The sequence below is a fragment of the Xylocopa sonorina genome, unplaced genomic scaffold (assembly GCF_050948175.1).
Source record: "Xylocopa sonorina isolate GNS202 unplaced genomic scaffold, iyXylSono1_principal scaffold0059, whole genome shotgun sequence".
NCBI lineage: Eukaryota > Metazoa > Arthropoda > Insecta > Hymenoptera > Apidae > Xylocopa > Xylocopa sonorina.
Window position 1 is genome coordinate 592,593 of NW_027490130.1, and position 19,477 is coordinate 612,069.

The following is a 19,477-nucleotide window of genomic DNA, read 5'->3' on the forward strand; positions in this document are numbered from 1 at the left end:
TAGATATAATAATATTAGTTACAAATATGTAACTAGAAAGTATCTTTTTTACGAAGTATATATATAAAGAAAAAAAAACAAAATAAAATTTTGAGTGTATAGAAGCATACAACTTTTGTTTATATATAACTATACATATGTATGTACATTCTTTTTTAATAAATATATATATTTATATATATGGCAGTTTTAGAGATAAATGTTTCATACATTTATATATGAATAAAAATACACATGAATATATAAAAGTATTTGATAGTGCAAGAAAATAAAAAAGATATTAAAAAAGACAAAATATTTTTATGAAAAAAGGGTAAATCTTTTTCTTTGTAGGAACTATATTTTGTAGAAAAATGAAGTAATTTAATAAAAAAGTTAATTGTTTCTTAAATACAATAAAAATGTAATTATTAAAAATTACCTCGTCTCTATGCACTTTTAGATTAAATCTCTATCAATATATATAATGTATTCCATCCAAGAAAAATTAGATTAGACACTTGTTTCTTTCTTTACTATTTGTAGATGAGTATTTGGATTACTCAAATGTACTTTACCAACTTCAGTATGCTGTGTGCTTTGTTGTTTTTCTATACTCTCTACTTCATTATTTGAATTCAAATTTTTTACAATATTGCAAGAACCGTTTATAAAAGATGGCGCATCAGTTATAGAATTGACAAGTTTTTGTTTAAATCTATACTCATTGGTGCACACATTAGAGGCACCTTCAGTATTTATTGATGGATTAACATATATTGTTGTCTGTACTAAATTATGTATTTTACCTTTAGTTACACTATTTAATTTAGAGAGAGATAATTCTAATTTGTTAATTGATTTTTTAGACAGGAAACTTTTATTGCATAAATTTGAGCTTGTAATACTCTGTAAATCTGTAAATGATTTCAAGTATTCACAATTTTTTAAACTAGTTAAGGATGCAATATCATTTAATGAATTACAATAATTATTCCTCAATGGTTTCATAGTATCTATTGGTAAGCAATACATGCTATTAGAATGGGTTAACCATTTCAAAGTCGTATTAGACTGTGTTTCTTCTATTTTGTGAAATTCATTTATGCTTTGAGAATCTGTTTTGAAAAATTTTGCTTCTGTAACAGTTTCTACAGTTTCATAAATTTCCGGTAAGTTCTGATCGTTCTTTTCATTAATCACTTGAATAGTGGATTCTATTTCCGAATTGTATTCTAAATCATGCTGTATGTATTTTCCTTCATTAGTTTTGATATCTATATTTGACTCATGTAATGTTGTATTCAATAATTCTATTTTTTGGCAATGCTTCTTTGAAGAGTCCGATATTGTGCTGCAAGGATCGCGTAATCTACAATTATTGTTAACTTTTCTTACATTTCGAAAGAAACCTTCTTCACCAATGACAAATCGCATTGAAACGTTTCTTTCCTCTGAAATACAACCACCACCATCACCGCCATCGCCATTATCCGAGAGTATATTAATGTTTCTCATATCGTTTATTGGATTTAATTCGACATGAATATTTGTGTTATTTACTTTTGCACTACTACTTAAGATAGTTTGATCTATGTTACTTTCTAATTTTGTAATAGATCTTGGTACAGAAACGCAACTACCAGCATCGCTTATAACACCGTTATCACTTTGTTTTCGAAGAGCAAAGTTATTGTTCTCTATATGACGACGTTGTTTTCTAAAGAATTTTCTGGCAACTCCACTTTGATGAGGATTGTAAAACATTTCAACACAGGTCGGTTCAGTGTATGTAGTTACAGAATTGTCAGACCTGTATTGTTGTCGATGTAGTACAACCAAATTTATATTTGTCATTTTTGTACCAACAGGTAAGACTTCTTGACTGGTTATATCTGCTAATTTAAATGCATTACAAGTTTGCGACCTATGAGTGTATCTAGACGAGCTCATAGAATTCGAATCAGATGTAACTTGAGTAGCTTGAGAATTAGACATCGCAGGTACTAAATTTTGCACTAAAGATTGTGTTGGTATAACAGGATTTGCATCAGAAATACTTCTTGTTCTACAACATCGATGTTTTCGTTTTCGAAACCAACAACGCATTTTTAACCATTGCGATCTAACATCATTTCGTGCAACTCCATAAAAAAAAAGCACAAAAATTCCAAGTGAACTAGAGAAAAACGAATATAAAATAGCAAACACAGTCTCGTCAAATGGAATATATGCGCTTAATGGTTTTGTTGTTGTTGCTGCTGCAGCAGTCCATGATATTAAATACAAAATTAACATAATAATTTGTCCTTTTAATTGCGTTATTTGAGAATGCTCTAAATCTTCAGTATCAGATGGAACAGTTTGCGCACTACACGTACTATTTATCCCTACTGATACATTTGTATTTGGTTCTAATAATTCTAAATCCATATTTTCTGTTGTTTGTGTACCTTCGGATAACTGAGCATTCATGTCAACGTTTTGAATTGCGCATTTAATAAGTAAATAAAAGATAATTAAATATATAACCAGAATCATAGCTGGAAAAAAAACAGCAACAAGAGCAGGACCAGATGTGAGGAAGCAATATGAATATCCAGCATATTCTCGTAGATTTATTGCTCCAGATATACCACAGATGATCATACCTATACCCCAACCAACCAAATAAAGTCCTAACAATGGTTTTGGTATTGGTTGATCTTGAAGTTCATTCTCTGGAATATCTTCGAGATTTGTTTTAGATAATTTTTTATACATATTGCTGTAAACAGATTATGTTTTTAGAATACCGAACAATTTTTAAGAATACATTGAACAATTTTTAAGAGTATATATAAGTTACCTTGCAAACACGCCCATCCATAATAGAGAACATAAAGACAAATAATGAAGAATAAGACCAACACCTTGACAAATTGGAAAGTTTTCTGTTTGGTAAATACCTATACTATAAAAAAATGATAATGATGCCATGGCAAACCAAATATTAATGACGCAATGTTTAGTTTTCTTAGGCATGGTGATTGATGCATAACAAATAATGTATGTAGCAGACGTAACAGTTAAACATGTTATTGTTGCGATAGTCCCAATATATATAGCAGGATTTGAATATCTGAAACTTGCTCCAGTTATGCTAGAAAAAGAAAGAAAAAAATGTTAAAAATGAATACGAATATATATAAACAATTTACTAAACACGTACCTGTTACCATCTTGATCAAATGAAGAAGTATCTTGTAGAAGACCATAATATCCTAATCTATTGCAATGAAATACTATTAAATTGTTTAACACATTTCTTAAGTAGCAACCATCACTTGTCCAGCCACCTGATTTATTTAATGTTTCATCCCAAACTACTGGTAATAACTTTTTCCCAGCATAATAATAAAAAGGTACTTTCAACATAATATATACTGGCTCTGTTAAATTTTTTACTGATATTCCATCTAAAAATAAATTTCAAATTACATGCTGTCCTTGTTCCTAAACCGTATTTCTTCTATTTACTTCTAATTGCATACATAGTTTGCTTCCAATAACGCATGACGCAATATCCATGTTATCATTATTGATTACGTTAGGAAATAATCTGTTGTTACTATATACAGAAATCATTAATTGATGAGTAACAATTTCTTCCGAATATTGTAATAAAGTTGCAGGTAAATGTATCGATGCTTCAATTATTCTGTCTTTTATATTAACGGGAGATGTCCTGTTGTTTGTTGTGCATTGTAAAGATCGTATTTCTGGATTATTTTTTGAATACCATGTACATATCAATCCTGTAAAACTATTACGTTTCACTCTGAATTCCTCAAGTGCGATATCTTTCCTATAAAATTGTATCGACGGCGTAAGTTCTACAATTTTTTCCACAGCTTTTATTAATCGTGTACAAGATTTGAAAGAAACTTCAGCTTTCTTTAAAATATTCTTTGATACATTAATAAGAGTATTAATGACATCAATTAACATGAAACCAAGTTCTTTCTCGTGAATTAAGAAATTTAAATAATTTTCTATAGTTTGGGTTATGAAATTCACTTCAATAGGATCAGTTATTTCCATGGAATTTCCAGTATAATTTTGAAATTTCTTTGCAGTTTCTAACAAATTGGCCTTTGTAAGTGATAAATTAACTTTAGAAAATTGTTCTAAGCTTTTTGTTGTGTGCGACAAGTAAGGGCATAATTCTGTATTCAAATCTTCCCAATATCCTGTGATATTACACTGATAGGAAGCTTTCAAGGGCATTTGTATTACATTTGTCAGGTGATTGCCTTCGCACGGTAATTCTGCTTTCCATCCTACTACAGTCTTTGGCCATGTATATGTACCTCTATTATTTTTGGTTACTGTAAACATAATTAATTATCTATTAAACTCTTGTTACATTAAAGCTGCATCATATACATGCTCAATTTATCTCACCTGCTAGGGGACAATAACGAGTTTCATCAGAGATAACAATTACACTAATTGCTTTTGACCTATTACCATTTATAGAAACCAGTAAACAATTCCATTGGCCATTATGCTCTTCTTTCACTGGAAGAATGCTAAGTGAACTATAACAATTATAATGTTACAAGTTAGATTAATTAGACGTTCCATTATATTGATACATACATAAATGTTTTGATTTAAATGGTATTAAATACTACGATACCTGTCTACAATGCCATTATCTCCAAGATACCTATTATCAATTTTAATATTGGATAGACTTTTTTCTGGATCTGTAAACACATCTAAATTTACTGCTTCAGAAGTAATGTTAGGATACCACAACCAACTCAATCTTGCACTCCTATCTTCTGTAATACTAGGTGCTCTACATTTTAAAGTTATAGAATCTCCAACAAATACTACTTGATTATGAACTGGTTGAAGTTCAATTGTTGGAGGTAACCACTGACATTGAATATTATCTGAATATTTTAACTTTTTTACAAATTCACCTTTAACATTTAGAGGTGATGTACATTTTGGAGCAGGACTGAAATATTGGAAAATATCTATTACAAGTTATAGTATGAAGTGTTTAGTGTTTTATATTAATCAATAAATTACTTCAATTTAATAGAGTTATTATGAATCCAACTACTAAACCAATATAATTCGCAATCACACCTCCATGGATTGTTTGATAGATCCCTGAAACACCGGACATAATTTGGGTAACATTATTTTATATGTATCTATCGTATATTCTATCTAACTTACAATTGTTTTAATGATTTTAGGCCATTAAAGGTACCTTCCTTTAAAGTTGTTAACCTATTCCCATTTAATTTCCTACAATATTTCAGTAAGTTAGTGACCTTTTTCAAAACTATTCATGCAATAGAATCACAATCATACCGACACAGGTACTTTTATTCAATAAAATATATGCAAAAGAAGCAATTTAAATTAAAAGAAGAAACTCACTTACAAGCGTTCTAAAGCCAGCAAATTATGAAATAATGATGGTTTCACCACGCTTATGTTGTTGCTTGACAAATCGCTAATAATGAAATAAATGATATGTAAGGTAAAAGAAAGCAAACAAAAATATATATATATATAGGCAAGGTGTGTTATTTTATCGATGTATGTTATTGAAGAAAATGTTTAAAGTAAAGCTTCTGTTTCAAAGAGTACTTCATCTTTTTGGAGGTGAATATTATTTTATTAAATCGAATCATATACTTTGTAATATATGCATTAGTGCTATTTATCATTCTTTGTAAAAAAATACTATGTTATTTACATGAAGAAATATATTTCAACTATTTGCGTGTTTTAATAATAAATAATAAAACAAATTCATTGCACTATTTTATATTCAATGTGGAAAATAATACCATCTATTAATTAAGGAAATGAATGGAATAAGAATTATGAATGCATAATTAATGGTATCTTGATCTAACTAGCTTAATATCTTTTTTATAGGAAATAGTATATTCATGTTTTCTATATATATATATATATAAAAGAATTGTATCAAATTATAATCCCTCTTCGAATAAAATAAAATCTACATAACACTTTTTCCAACAATAAATACTTCCAGAAGTAATTATAATATTGGATCAAGTAAAATAAAACACCTTGTATTTTATACAATTTATCAACTTACAGCCTTTTCAAATTCAACAACTTTCTAAACGTATAAACATCTATAGTTGAGATCTGATTTCTACTTAAATCCCTAAATAACAATTAAATATATAAGTAAATTTAATATAATATATTCAACAATTAAAAATGACATTATATATATGATATATGACATTATATATATATATAACATATTGATTTTCTTACAGTCTTTCTAAATTTCCAAGACCATTAAAACAGCCTTCACTGATTATAGTTATATCATTTTGCGATAAGTTTAAACGTTTTAAATTTGTTAAATTTTTAAATACGTTACTTTCAACAGCATAAATGTTATTTTTGCTTAAATCTCTGAAATACATGAAGCACAATGAAAATACTACAATATGAATATAAATATTATTTTTTACTTTACAATACAATAATCTTACAATTGTATTAGTTCCACACTGACGCTATCAATATTTATGTCCTTAATATTCTGTAATTCATTACCACATTTTATACGTAACCATTCTGCTTGTGCACCAAGTTTACACGTGCAATATTTGGGACATGTTTGAATTGTTTTTCCTCTTGTTTGAATTAAAATTAAGAACAATAAAATAGCTTTCATCTTTAAGAATTTACCTATAAGATATTAATTTTAGTTAATAAAAAAAAAATACAAATTGCAGAAATTACTGGATAAAAAGTTTGATATTTATAAATATAAATTCTAAATTAAATATAAAAATATTATAAATATAAATTTGAAAAAAGTAAATTCTTATTACAATTACTATTACTTCACAAAATTGCAAGACGCGCAAGAAAATTAGATAAGAATATTATTTTTATCGTTTTTATTGCTTCGGGATGCTATTCTTTATTTCATGGAGTAGTATTTCATAAAACTCCATCAAATATTCAAAATGACAATTCCAAATATTTTTGCAGCAAATGTTCAACATTACAGTTTTATACTTGTGACAAAACAACAAGACAGTTGTTCTTATTTAATAAGATAAAAAGGCAGCAAGAAATAATTGAAACAACTGATTGCAAAAATTCTTCTTATATTATTTAGTTTATTAGTTATTCAAAATTTTAGTTCTAGTATAAAATATAACAAAATTACAATTAAACTATGTATAATAAAATATAAAGTATAAAATGATAAATAACTTGAGAAAAGAAAAATTTGGTATCCTATTAAGAAGATGTGCAAAAAATTATTTAGATGGATAATTAAGATTTGTAATGTTCCAAGAAGATTTCAGATTCAGTTCTCAGAGCTTAACAAATAATAACAGAACGTAACGTTATGTAATATAAATACAAGATACACAGAACGAATTAGTCACTTAAAACAGCAGAAATTCTTCAGGAAATTAACACCAACAGGTAAATAAATATAAAAATGGTTAATTTTAGGTTTTGCAAAACAAAAAGTATAAAGGAATAAGCAATGAAGAAAAGTTATATTTTTAAATGAACAATTTGACTTAACTTGAATTGTCATGATTCTTGAAAAAAATGAAAGCTTATAAAATAAGAAAAACAAGTGATTATTAGAGATGTGGTATGAAAAGCAATAGTAACATTTATTTATAATAAAATAAATAGAAAAACATGTATATTAAAATATTAACTAAATTCCTAATAATAAAAAATAATATTAAACTACCTTAATTTTAAAAATTATTAAAGCCTGTTATTTCAAGAAATTTATACAAAAAGTAGAGAATTTAATAATGCAAAAGAATTAAAATATTATATTTTAATAAAATGTAATTGTAAAACATTCTGTATGCGTGTATAAAACTTTTATTATAGAGCGATTTATATCTTTATCAAACAGAATGTGTACATATGTGTGACAAGACTCATTAGAAACAAAAGTATGCTAGAAACATATTATTGTAAAGTTTATTTTCCATTGTCTTCATTTACTTTAGAAGAAAGAATTCCTTGCCTTATAGCTTTGTCACACTGGCTTTTGTTACAAAACTTGTACAATAATTCTAAATTATTTCTACTTAAACTGAAGTTATCAAAGGAATTATAATCAGAACATATTCTGTGTTTATCAATGAATTTCAATTACACCTTAATAAATCTACGTATCCATATTATAAATAAATATTACTATACTTTTATGTTCACTAAAATCGTTAATGTTTTACGCAGTTTCGTTGCGGCATGAATATTATAATTTCATATAACCGTTTGATAACATTATAAATATGAAATTTTATCTATAATTCATGATTTTTTAGCTGCCAGAAAAAGCGTGACAGAATAATTTTGCAGAATCACAATTAACTTACATAAAATAGAATAAATATACTTACAATTATAAAAATAATCGCATTTACCATATTTATTCTTTCAGTGTCGAATTCCGTATATATTATTTAATAATTATCAAGTTAATTACACAATCAACTGTGTACCGGTATATAACAATATTACTATAGAACAACTGCCTAAGAATTGTCACGAAAACACACACTATTAACTATATGAATATATATACATATAGAATATAGTACTAAAAGAAAAAATTATGGGCTACTTTTCATGTACAATATTTTAAAACTTGCCTTGACTCTAGGGACGAAGAGAAAAGTACAGTTGTCCGTACCACCAGAGTGCACTCACCAACACGCATACATTTAACCACATATAATACATACAACACAAGCAATTAGAAATTTAATCAAAGATATGAATGAATCTGCAAAGGAATAACAATGTAAGAGAATGCAAACAAGATGCAATGTAAGACAGAGTATGCGATGAAAAAGATATAAATATTGTTAAAAGAATGTGTATGAAAAAGAAAAAAGGCTGCAGAAAGCTTTGAAAAACCACTAGTAAATAATTAAACCTAAACCTTAATTGCATTAATTTTTGCCATTTGCATAAAACTTGCACAAACACAACCAGCGACTGTCTAATAAGAAATGATTTTATCTAGTAACATTATTTTGCGTTTGTTGATCAACTACTAATGTCAGAACTAGTGTCAAAACAATGACCAAAAGTCAGTATTTTCTAGGGACATTTTAAGTTAGGCTAAGTTATTTTAAGGAGTCAATTTAGGTTAGATTAGTTAAATTAATAAACGGATAGTATAAAGCAAAAAAATACATAGTATTAAATTAATTTCATTATAGACTCATTGCAACTAAAGAAATATTTACGTCTAATTCTAAGGATACTGACCCTCCGTATTTATAAATAATAATCATATTAACAAGATTATAACTATAATAAGTAATGGTAATAATATTACCAGTTATATAAAAAAATAGTAATTTTAAAAAATAAATGTTTTTTTTTAACTTTTTCCTTATCTTTTATATTTCTTTGATATTTACATATTATGTTTGAGTATCTTGAAAAAAGTTGCAACGCATTTTACTGTGCCTGCATTTTCCTTGCTTATTAGCTTTTTTGTATTTATCCCTAGGTGAATTCTAGGTGAGTTAGATACTTCAGGCATACCCGACCACATGGTCAATGTTCTCTCCTTCAAATCCACTTTTGCAAGCAGGGAACGATGTTAAGTTTTATCTATGTAATGATTCACTCTTATTTTGATGAATGCTGCAATTGTATATCTACTTAGGTTTATTAGTTTTCCAATCCAAGGTCTTCTCTTGTTCCTGTTGTTTTTCCTATTGAAATATTCTGTTTCTTTCTACGCTCTTTCTTTGCCGAATGCTTTTATCTTTGATACAGATTTTTATTGTATTGTGAGGATGTTTGTTCGCATCTTCATTAGCTGCTTTGACTGCTTATTTATTTCCTTCTTTGTCCATGGCAATTTTGATGAAAAAATACCAGGAATTACAACAGTAAAAATACAATGGTAACTAAAATATATCGATTTTTTGCTATGTCGATATTATTGTCAAGAGTAAGGAAATTGTTAATAGATAAATATTGGTCAGTCGATGAATTAATACAAACCTAGTCAACACACAGCAAGATGGTGTCGATATGATACTGGCACTGTATTGTCACGTCCAAGGAGTGTTGGCAGATCCATAGCCATCTGTGACTGGATTCATTAGCACGCCAATCGCTGTGTTGTCTGTTAACAAAAAGTTTTCCAAGAATAATGAAAAAGGACATATTTGTATTATTTTATAGGAAAAAAGATTATTAAAGGTGATCAAGGTTGTTATCATTATCAGTATTATTGTTTGGTCTGCATGCCAGTCAACATTTTTCTTTTCAAGGAAAAATTCAGCAAAATCGGGTCCGCGCTCCATATTAAGAATGACTCGCATATCGTGTTGTCCACGCGGCGATCTTCGATCTTCCACTATAATGTTGTCTGATAGTTACTATACCTTAGAGGGCTATTCTAATTTTCGCTTGGTGTTAATATCTCCTTACTCTGTCTTTTTTAGGCTTCTTCCCCAACCAACTACTTTTAACAATTATTTCTCTCATAAGACATGACCGACCTCCACGGCGACCAAACTCGTTCCTTTTTCGAGACAAAATGTTATTTCCTATTGCGTGAACTTAGTTTTAATATCCAGCATTATCGTGTGAATTAACTCCAGCATAATTGTAAGCGCAGTAATAGCACAGTATCACCACAGTATACAGTAGCGAAACTCTCTGTCGGCACCTTTGTTGTCGGTATACCATAAAATTGAGTGCGCATGCGCGATAGAAGAATCCAAATCACAGTGCCACCTGGATTTCAATCTCACTTGCATTTTTTTATTCTCTATCTGCCCAACTTATTTTTACGTTTAGTTAATCAAGATCTAATGAAAATAATAAATGTATTATTTCTAATACACTGAAAAATAAGGAAAGAAAGCAAAAATCGAAAAAATATAAATGCACATGTTACTATGACTATAAAAATGTAAGAACATAAATATTATACAAGATAAACAAGAGAAAATATAATGAAAAATACAAAAGATATATTATACATTGTATATTTTATTTTAAAATTTATTTTAAAGTTATTTTATATAAACTTAATACCTATGTATACAAATATATCGGTAACAAACATATAATATCTTAAAAGTAAAGGTTTCATTAATGAAAAAGACGAAGATATCATATTTTTAATAAGAATATATTTTTTATTAAAGTAGGGATATATATATATTACTCATATATATATATACTCTTTCTAGTATTATTTAGAATTAAATAATGTTTATCATTTTTATAATGATATCACAAACATAACAGGAAATTAAATAGGATTTAAAAAAGCGTCAAATATTAAACACCACCTGATATATTTTCTAAAAACTAATACACAATATTATCATACAAAGAATGTGGGTTTGAAAATTATACGTACACAGGGACAAAGATCTTTTCTTCATTAACTTGTTATTCTGTATATATTTTGTAGCGGTGTTATAAAAATGTAACAGAAAATATTTCTTCTTAAAGTAATACAATTTAAAGACATGGCAAATTTACAATTTATCTTCCACGCTAATCAGATGGTAATGTAATTTTTTTTATTCATTAACGATTAAAAAATTTTATGTACTTGTCTCGATATAGTGTGTCTCAAAATGATACAAATTTTATTTTTCCAAAATTTTTATGTAACAGTACATTCTCCAATTGCAATTCACATTTTGATCCGTTTTTAAAATTTTGGATAAAATCCAGGTATATTACTTTTTGATAATGAAGCTTACATTACTCTGAAACAGAAAAATAATATGAAGTTAAAAATAAATTTGACAAGTGTTAAATAAACATACTTTTGTGTTTTTAATCTTCTTCCTCTCCTGATTCAGATTCTTCTTCTGCATTCTGTAACCATTCAACGAATTTTTTCATTTGATCCAAAAACAGCATTTTTCCTTTAATGGAATGACCTTCCTTGTACCATTTCAGAATTACTTCTTCCGATATTACATCCGCTAAAACAAAGTATACTGATAAATAATGAACAAAAAATAGTGCGCAAATAATGTGCGCGCGCGCACACACACACGGACACGCAACATACTTTTATAAAATAGTAAAACAATTTTTTGGAAGACTTTCATAAAGTTCATATTCTCGTAACAAAACTCCTGGACCTTGAGAATAAGCGCGAGCTCAGATCTGGCAGTGGTTGTGAAAGCATCAAACAGTGGAGTATATACTTTTAGATGTTTCAATGCTTGATCAGCTACCAATTCTTCCTTTTTGTTCCACTCAGCTTGACCCATTACTACAACCCAAATCTATAAACAGTTTTAACATTGCTGTATAATTTTATTATTGTAACGTAACTCGATAATGGTAGTTATATAGAAATTTAATTACCAGGCCAATAACTTCATGTTCAGGAATACCACTCCTCTGTGCCATTTCTTTGAGATCAAGTATAATGTCTTTCATAGGACGACTGTCAGCCAAATCGTCTAATAATAATTGTTGTAAATCTCGTTTTGCTTCTTGACTTGCTTGAGCTTTATGCAATTTTACAATATCTGCAAGACCAACAGCTTCGAATACAGACCGAAAATATTCTTCAGTTCTTTTATTAGGTGGTACAAATTCCATTAACCTATCAATTGGTATATGTAGAATAAATTTCTGATGTATAAATACAATAGGTATTATAGAGTATGCAATTTTGTCATACCTTCCTTCGATATTGCCTTTTTTTAATGCAGTCATTAAACTCGGTAAACCTTTTTCTTGCCTCCAAGTGACAAAAACTTCTAGTAGAAAGTCTAGTGCTAAGTTATCCTTAACAAGATGTTCATTAATTAGAACTGATAAAACAGTGGGTGGAACAGAACCATTGGATATCCATAGAGCAGTCATTCTAGCTAATTTTATTCTCTCTTTAGGAGTAAAACCTTTCATAAAAACCAATACTTTTTTCATTTCTTCTTCAAACATTTTTTCCAAATATTTATAGCGTCTCATAAGTTTAATAAAAACCTAGAAATTAAATTATTACCAACATCACGATCGAAGATCCATTAAGAAGGTTCTATTACACCTTCAAGATACATTACTTGTTCAAAATTTCGCATAGATTCCATGTCTTCAGATTGTTCGAAAACACATGCAGTGGTTTTAACTGGTTTATCACCATCTTGAGCAATAGAACCGCCTGGAACCAAAAGTCCACCAGCTATTAAGATGTCAAACAGATCCTCCCCATATCGGCGGTAATCTAATTTAGAGCCAGCTGCATCCAAGTACTTTGAAATTGCGTCTAAGTCGTTACCAGCTTTTTCCAAACCAAGTAAAATTGCATCTCGAAATCCCATTGGGTCATATTTTTCTTTTTCATCTGTGGAAAGATAAAGAAACATTTTCTTATACTTTCCATGAATTATTTGAAATATTTTATATCTTTTAAAACATACCTCTCTTTCTGGTCTTTATACGTTGACCTGATAATATTGGTTTTTCTATTTTTTGACTCATACAATACCTTTCTAAAATAATAAAAATTTTAATGAATATACAAAGTTATTTTAAAGTATTAATTTTTATAAAAAGATAGTTTTATTTTTAATTATAAAATTTTTAACTAAATTTAGCAGGAAAATTATAACGCGATCATAGTGGCCTGGCAATTGACTTTAAATCTGTTGGCACGTCTTTGACAAATGGCGTCTTTCACTAAATATATTTTAGCACGTCCAAATTTCTACTTATAAATTACTTTGTAATGAACATTATCGGTATATAAATTTATGTAAAAAGATTTAGTTCAAAAAGTTTATTATTTATAAGGTTAAGGTCATATAATGAAACCACGATGGCTGAAATTTATAAAAAAGTTGGACCCTTTGCAACGAACAGATTATTCGGTAAGTAATCAGGTATTATTTAAAATTTCATTATTTTTTACTTTTTAACTTACTTAAATGCACGTATAACTGTAGAATTACCCCTTTTGAGGTGAATAAGGATAATACGAAATATCTCAAAGAGGATTTTGAGCACTTGAGGTCAGCGATACCGAAGAGAATCAACCAGAGGAGAAGCCACAATTCCCGGAGAATAGAGAGCATACTCGAATTTTCATTTCGTAGCGCGTTTTTAGCGCCATCTCTTTCGAAATATTCTAAAATAAAACTAAGAGAAGCAACATTCCTATTTATTTAAATATTCCTATTTAGTAAGAATTTAGGGATTGAAATGGTATCTATATCAACGAAAATGCTACAATAACATTAAAAACATCGCTGACTTTTTCTATCCATTTACAAAAGTACCAGTAATAATAATCGGTCCACCAATAGTATTGCTGAATCCGCTAATGCTGTTTTTGTTTAGATTACCGTAGAAGAGAGCTATAATTTTTTATTTGCTTACTAATTACAAATTTAAGATGTTATTATATTACCCGAAACAGGGTAGGAATTTGAGCTTTAGAAATTTAGGACGTAGAAGTAACGAGTGCAACTGAGATATATAAAGCAAAAGATTAAGCTGGTAAATATGCAATTATGAAAAATATATGTCAACTACAAACGTGATTTACTCTAATCTTAACCTCACCACTAAGCAAGGAAGATTTAAATTCTGTGTCGATGATTGTCCGTAGAGTCGACTGTTCACAAAGTGCCGAGTTTGATAAACACTACTTATTATTAAACTTTCTATCAATTTAATACATTCCGTTTAACTCAAAGTTTGATAAGATTTTATCTTTTGAGAAAGCATCAATGGTATTTTTGTTGTCTTTTTGCTTTTTATTTTCCACTAATCCATATTATAATATATAACTTGTAGATGGCATTCATGAGCATTATCGTACTCATTTTGCCCAATGGAAAACAATCTATTTAACAGTTTTTATAATAATTCTTCTATCTTCTATCTACTATATTATAGTGGATACACATTCTTTTCTTATCCTTCCTAATTTATTATTTATTTCATTTATCTGTGTGATTTTTCTTATCTTGCACTATACGTTTCTTTCCTATGTCTAATGCCTCGTTGATTGCTATTGCTTCTGTAGTGAAAATTATTGCTCTCATCCTATATTTGCACCCATCGATGTATATTTTTATTCTGTCTTTCTCTTTCATTGTCATACTTGCAATTAAGCTACTAATTAGCTACTTATAGCTACTTTTCTTTTATTTTATATATAAATTTTTATTATTTCCTATCTATTTTGCTTACTTTGTCCCTTGTGTTTTTGTTGCTTCTTGTTACTTAATTTGAGTTTGTTTTTTATATATTTTTTCTCTCCATTCTTTTGCATTTTTCCATTCTTCATATAGTGTGTCTTCATATCGTTTTCTGTCGTCCTCATATTTGTCTAAGATCTTCAGTAATGGACTCTGTTCTTTCTAAGTCTAAAAATAATTACCTAAATAGGGGATCAAAGTTTTCATAAAATACAAATTTTGCCTCCTGAGATAAGTTTAAACTTTTATTGCTCCACCTGTTTTAAAGTTTCAGGGTAAAATAGGGACTATTATAATAGAAAATTTATTGCTCTTTTCAATATTGTTTGTCATTTTCTTGTAGGACTAACAGTTTGGAAGATACAATCAATAATAGGAGTGAAACTGCTGTTCCTCTAGAAAAACAAAAATCCTAATTTCTCTGCCATTTTTGTAAATCGGACCTAGGTTTATATGTATTTTTTTTTTGTTGCATTTGAGGTGTAGTATCAGCTGTAAAAATTTGTCACACAAGTAGTAAATCACCCTCTATAATATGTATCCTTCATTTCTTTCATATTCGTTGTCTTTTTTTGTATTCTCCGTCATCTATGCTTTTCCTACATCTTTCTTGTTGGTTCCTATCCTTTGTCTTCATTTACAAGCTGTTGTATCCTTGTTTATTTTCTCTTTGCTTAGTACCTTTTTCAGTTATGTATTTAAGTGTTTTATTTCTGTTTCCTTATATGATTTTATTTCTGCAATTATTTTCTCTGTTTGATGTGTATGTATTAGTATTCTTTTTTATCTTTTTTAACTCCTTTTGCAGGGTAAACTCCCTTTTTTGCCCAATATTCAATTTTATCTTTTTCTTTTCTCAGTAGAGGAAAATATCTGTTATTAAATTTTATTTCCATCTGTTCGTCGCCAATGTCCTCAGGGTAGTTATCTCTTAAGTTTCTTGTGACTATTTCTTTTGTCTCTTTATAGCTTCTTATGTGCCATTGGTTTTTTAGTCGTTGCGTCTTTTTGGTATATAGGACACTCTCTTGCCATACTTGTATGTTTTCCCTTCAAATTAATACATAGCATTGTTAAACTGATTTTATGAAGGGCTCCAGCTTTAGCCATACATGTCTGTAACCTATAAGTAATCTTATCGGGAGCAAATTACCTTCAAGTCTCAGGATTGCCCTCAATTCTTCCTACATGGCCTTACTATCCCTCACCTTCTCTTTTTTTTAGCCTCTCCATTGTAAACTCCCTTTGATTCCAGGTTAGATTTTCTTCCAGTTCTTCAATACTTTCTTCCCATTCGTGGATTACTCCTCTCCTTACTTTTTTTTTTATATGATAGACTAACATAGTATGGGCTGCCTTTTTTTTTACTTTTTCTAATTATTTTATTGGTTTCTTTTATATTTCTACAGGTATTTTTGACTTTTAAAAATCCTACCATTTTTATCTTTTCTGGGATGGTACCTAAATTGTATATGATTTTGCATATTTTTATTAAATTAGTTTTTTTGCTTTTACTGGTTAAGTTATTTTTCAATGCTATAGTTACTACGTACTTTCTGCTTGCGATCTCGCGGCTGTGTAGTTCGTTCTTACCTTCAGTCTCGTTTTTGGTATAATTATATATTTCTTTTATATTTTTTTTTTCTTTCTTTTCTCTGTTTTCTTTTACCTCTGATCTTTTATGGTTTTTCTCTTCTTCTACTAGTTTTCTATCTATCAATTTTATTTTAACGCACTCACTGCTTCTTAATTTTACTTTCTCTTTGTTATTTGTGTCTATATTGTCCTCCATCTTTGTTTGTTCTTTTCATCTTATTGGTTGTGACCACTTCTCTTTCCCTTTTAACCATTGACCTTTTTCTTTCTTTACGTGAAATGCGTTGCACTAGTATGATATATGTGTCATTTGTTCATTCATGAATTTTTGTAGGCAGTGGCATAGGGTGACATTTGCTAATGGAGAAGTTGTGTTTTCGTATAAATTAAAATCGTTTGATGTCAGTAGATGTTCAACATATGTGGTGACCAGTACCCAGAACAGATATGAGATGACATCTAGGTTTTACGCTAGTATAATAAAATAGTTTAAGGCTAATTCTACGATAGCGCAGTATACAGTAGCGCAACTCTGTCGGCAACTTTGATGTCAGCGTAAAAAAAAGTGGAGTGCACATAAGCGTCATTAAAATCTAGTTCACACAGCCATCTGCACTTCAGTCTCACTTGCATTTTTTTACTCTCTGTTTGCCTAACTTATTTTCACATTTAGTTAATCAAAATTTAATAAAAATAATAAATGTATTACTTCTAATACCCAGAAAATAAGGAAAGAAAGCGAAAGTCGAAAAAAAAATAAAATACATATGATATAGTATAACATATAATATAAATGTATCATAATATAAATATTATATATTGTAAATATATTTATGATTATAAAAACGTAAGAACATAAATGTTGCATAAGATAAACAACAAGAGAAGCAAAATATAATGAAAAAGTACAAGATATATATTATATACTACATAGTGTGGCACAAAATTTAATGCGCATGCGCGTCAATAAATTCCAGATCGCAGTGCCATCTGAACTTCTGCCTCACTTGCTCTTTAGTTTTTCTTTCTCTTTCTTTCTTAGCAGACAAAATAAAACATGTGCAGAAGATGCTGTAAAAGTTGAAGGCAAGACTAAGTAATATGTTGTGACGTGGTGACGTCACAAGGCTCGCTTCATGCCCTCCTCTGTTTCGGTTAGCTTAGCTCGCTGATCACCACCCATGCGAGAAACGCGACGCGGACCATCGCGATAGCTGTATTTGCGAGAAGCGTGAAGTACGCGATAGTACCTCCCCCCCTCCCCTCTTTCTTTTCTCTCTTTATCTTAAGGATTGGACTGGCGAGCTGATGGAAGAAATGACCCAGAAGACGTCCCTGCATCGGATAAGCAGACCGCGAGTTCGCGGAAGGGCTGTGCGCCAAGGTAGCGTGACGGGCTCGATAGTGGAGGAGTCGGAAAGTGGGTAAAAGAAGAAGACCATTAAACCCAAGGGATATTATCTAAGGCCCTACGAAGATATGACCGTTGTCATCGTCCATGGAGACGCATAGGATGGTTCTTGGGTGTGAGAAGAACCTCCACCCTTCCCCTGAACACACTAAAGGAGAAGTTCAAGAGTACAGCGGACGTGCAGGTGAGTCGTGGAAAGCGCGGCGCGCGATACGCGCCGCAGTTCAAGTGATCAGGAGGACCTCCCCTAGAGACACTCGAGGGGGCGAGAAGAGAAGATCCCCGAAATCCACCGATCGATGCCCCCAATAATATCGAAGCGTACAGTTTACCCCACCAAAAGTCCTAAAGCCCTAAAGAGGATCTAGGAAATCCGAGGACCACCAGCGGACTCATTGAGCGAACGAATTAGCGAGCGATCAGACGTACTTTGTTGAGTGATATTGAGGAGAGCGAAGGAGGAACCTCATCACAATGTATTAATAGAATAATGAATTTTTGTATTTATAATTACTAAATTTATAAATTATACCTAAATTGTTTCCAGCACTCCAAAAACCTCTAAAATAATTCTGCTAACCTGCCCTTCTGCTGCCAGTAATTTTTAGATGCAAGTAATGAAACCGTAAGTTTATACTTTTACTGTATTTTATTTTATTTTATTTCATATTATTTTGTTGTTCATTTTGTGTCAGCTAATCTATAATTATATAATTGTATATCATATATTTAAAAATCCTTTTTATGAATCTGACAGATTTGAATATTACAGAGGTTGAGGAGCCTGGAATGAGTCTGGTGATGACTCGTACAAAGAAATTGTTAAATGATAGTATCAGAATAAAAAAATTATGCAAACAAGTTAAAAAATTAACAGCGCAAAATAGAGCATTGCATGAACAAATTCGGCAACTGCATGCAAAGGAAAAGAAGTCACCATGAGTAGATAAGATAAATATAACAATTTGAGGGAATTAGGTTGTAAGTTATTACCAGAAGATTTTAATAGCTAGACAAATAGGCACACAATGTAAAAGTAAACGTGGTAGAAGATATGATTCACAGTCTAAAAAATTTGCCTTGTCATTATTTTTTTCAAGCCCACAAACTTACAAGGAATTACAAAAATCAATGGCATTACCTTCAATCCATACTTTGCAGTTATTTACACCGGGTAGCTGAAATATGAAACAAGAAAAGAGTTGGAAGAAAT

At 29.6% G+C, this 19,477-nt stretch overlaps 2 protein-coding genes across 4 annotated transcripts in view; both read right to left on the reverse strand.

Moving 5' to 3' along the window:
• LOC143432211 (protein krasavietz-like) overlaps positions 1-14,130 on the reverse strand; it is a 215,391-nt gene extending 201,261 nt beyond the window's left edge. For 2 of the 3 annotated variants that reach the window (XM_076908976.1, XM_076908974.1), the window contains exons 1-7: positions 13,976-14,130; positions 13,473-13,544; positions 13,116-13,396; positions 12,734-13,038; positions 12,412-12,655; positions 12,110-12,329; positions 11,859-12,020 (exon numbers count right to left, since the gene is read on the reverse strand). In XM_076908976.1, coding sequence (XP_076765091.1) covers positions 11,869-12,020; positions 12,110-12,329; positions 12,412-12,655; positions 12,734-13,038; positions 13,116-13,396; positions 13,473-13,544; positions 13,976-14,126 — 1,425 coding nt within the window. In that variant the 5' untranslated portion in view covers positions 14,127-14,130 and the 3' untranslated portion in view covers positions 11,859-11,868. Of the gene's footprint in view, positions 1-11,356; positions 11,799-11,858; positions 12,021-12,109; positions 12,330-12,411; positions 12,656-12,733; positions 13,039-13,115; positions 13,397-13,472; positions 13,545-13,975 lie in introns of those variants that run through there. The other variant, XM_076908973.1, reaches the window with a different exon arrangement.
• LOC143432230 (adhesion G protein-coupled receptor A3-like) lies at positions 372-6,718 on the reverse strand. Its single transcript, XM_076909000.1, has 12 exons — positions 6,534-6,718; positions 6,310-6,453; positions 6,122-6,193; positions 5,432-5,503; positions 5,221-5,292; positions 5,068-5,151; positions 4,664-4,993; positions 4,426-4,562; positions 3,513-4,349; positions 3,191-3,437; positions 2,828-3,121; positions 372-2,746 (listed from the first exon to the last, which is right to left on the reverse strand). Exons 1-12 carry the CDS (start codon positions 6,716-6,718, stop codon positions 493-495), a joined length of 4,728 nt encoding a protein of 1,575 aa, XP_076765115.1. The 3' UTR covers positions 372-492.
• Positions 14,131-19,477: the final 5,347 nt, after the last annotated feature.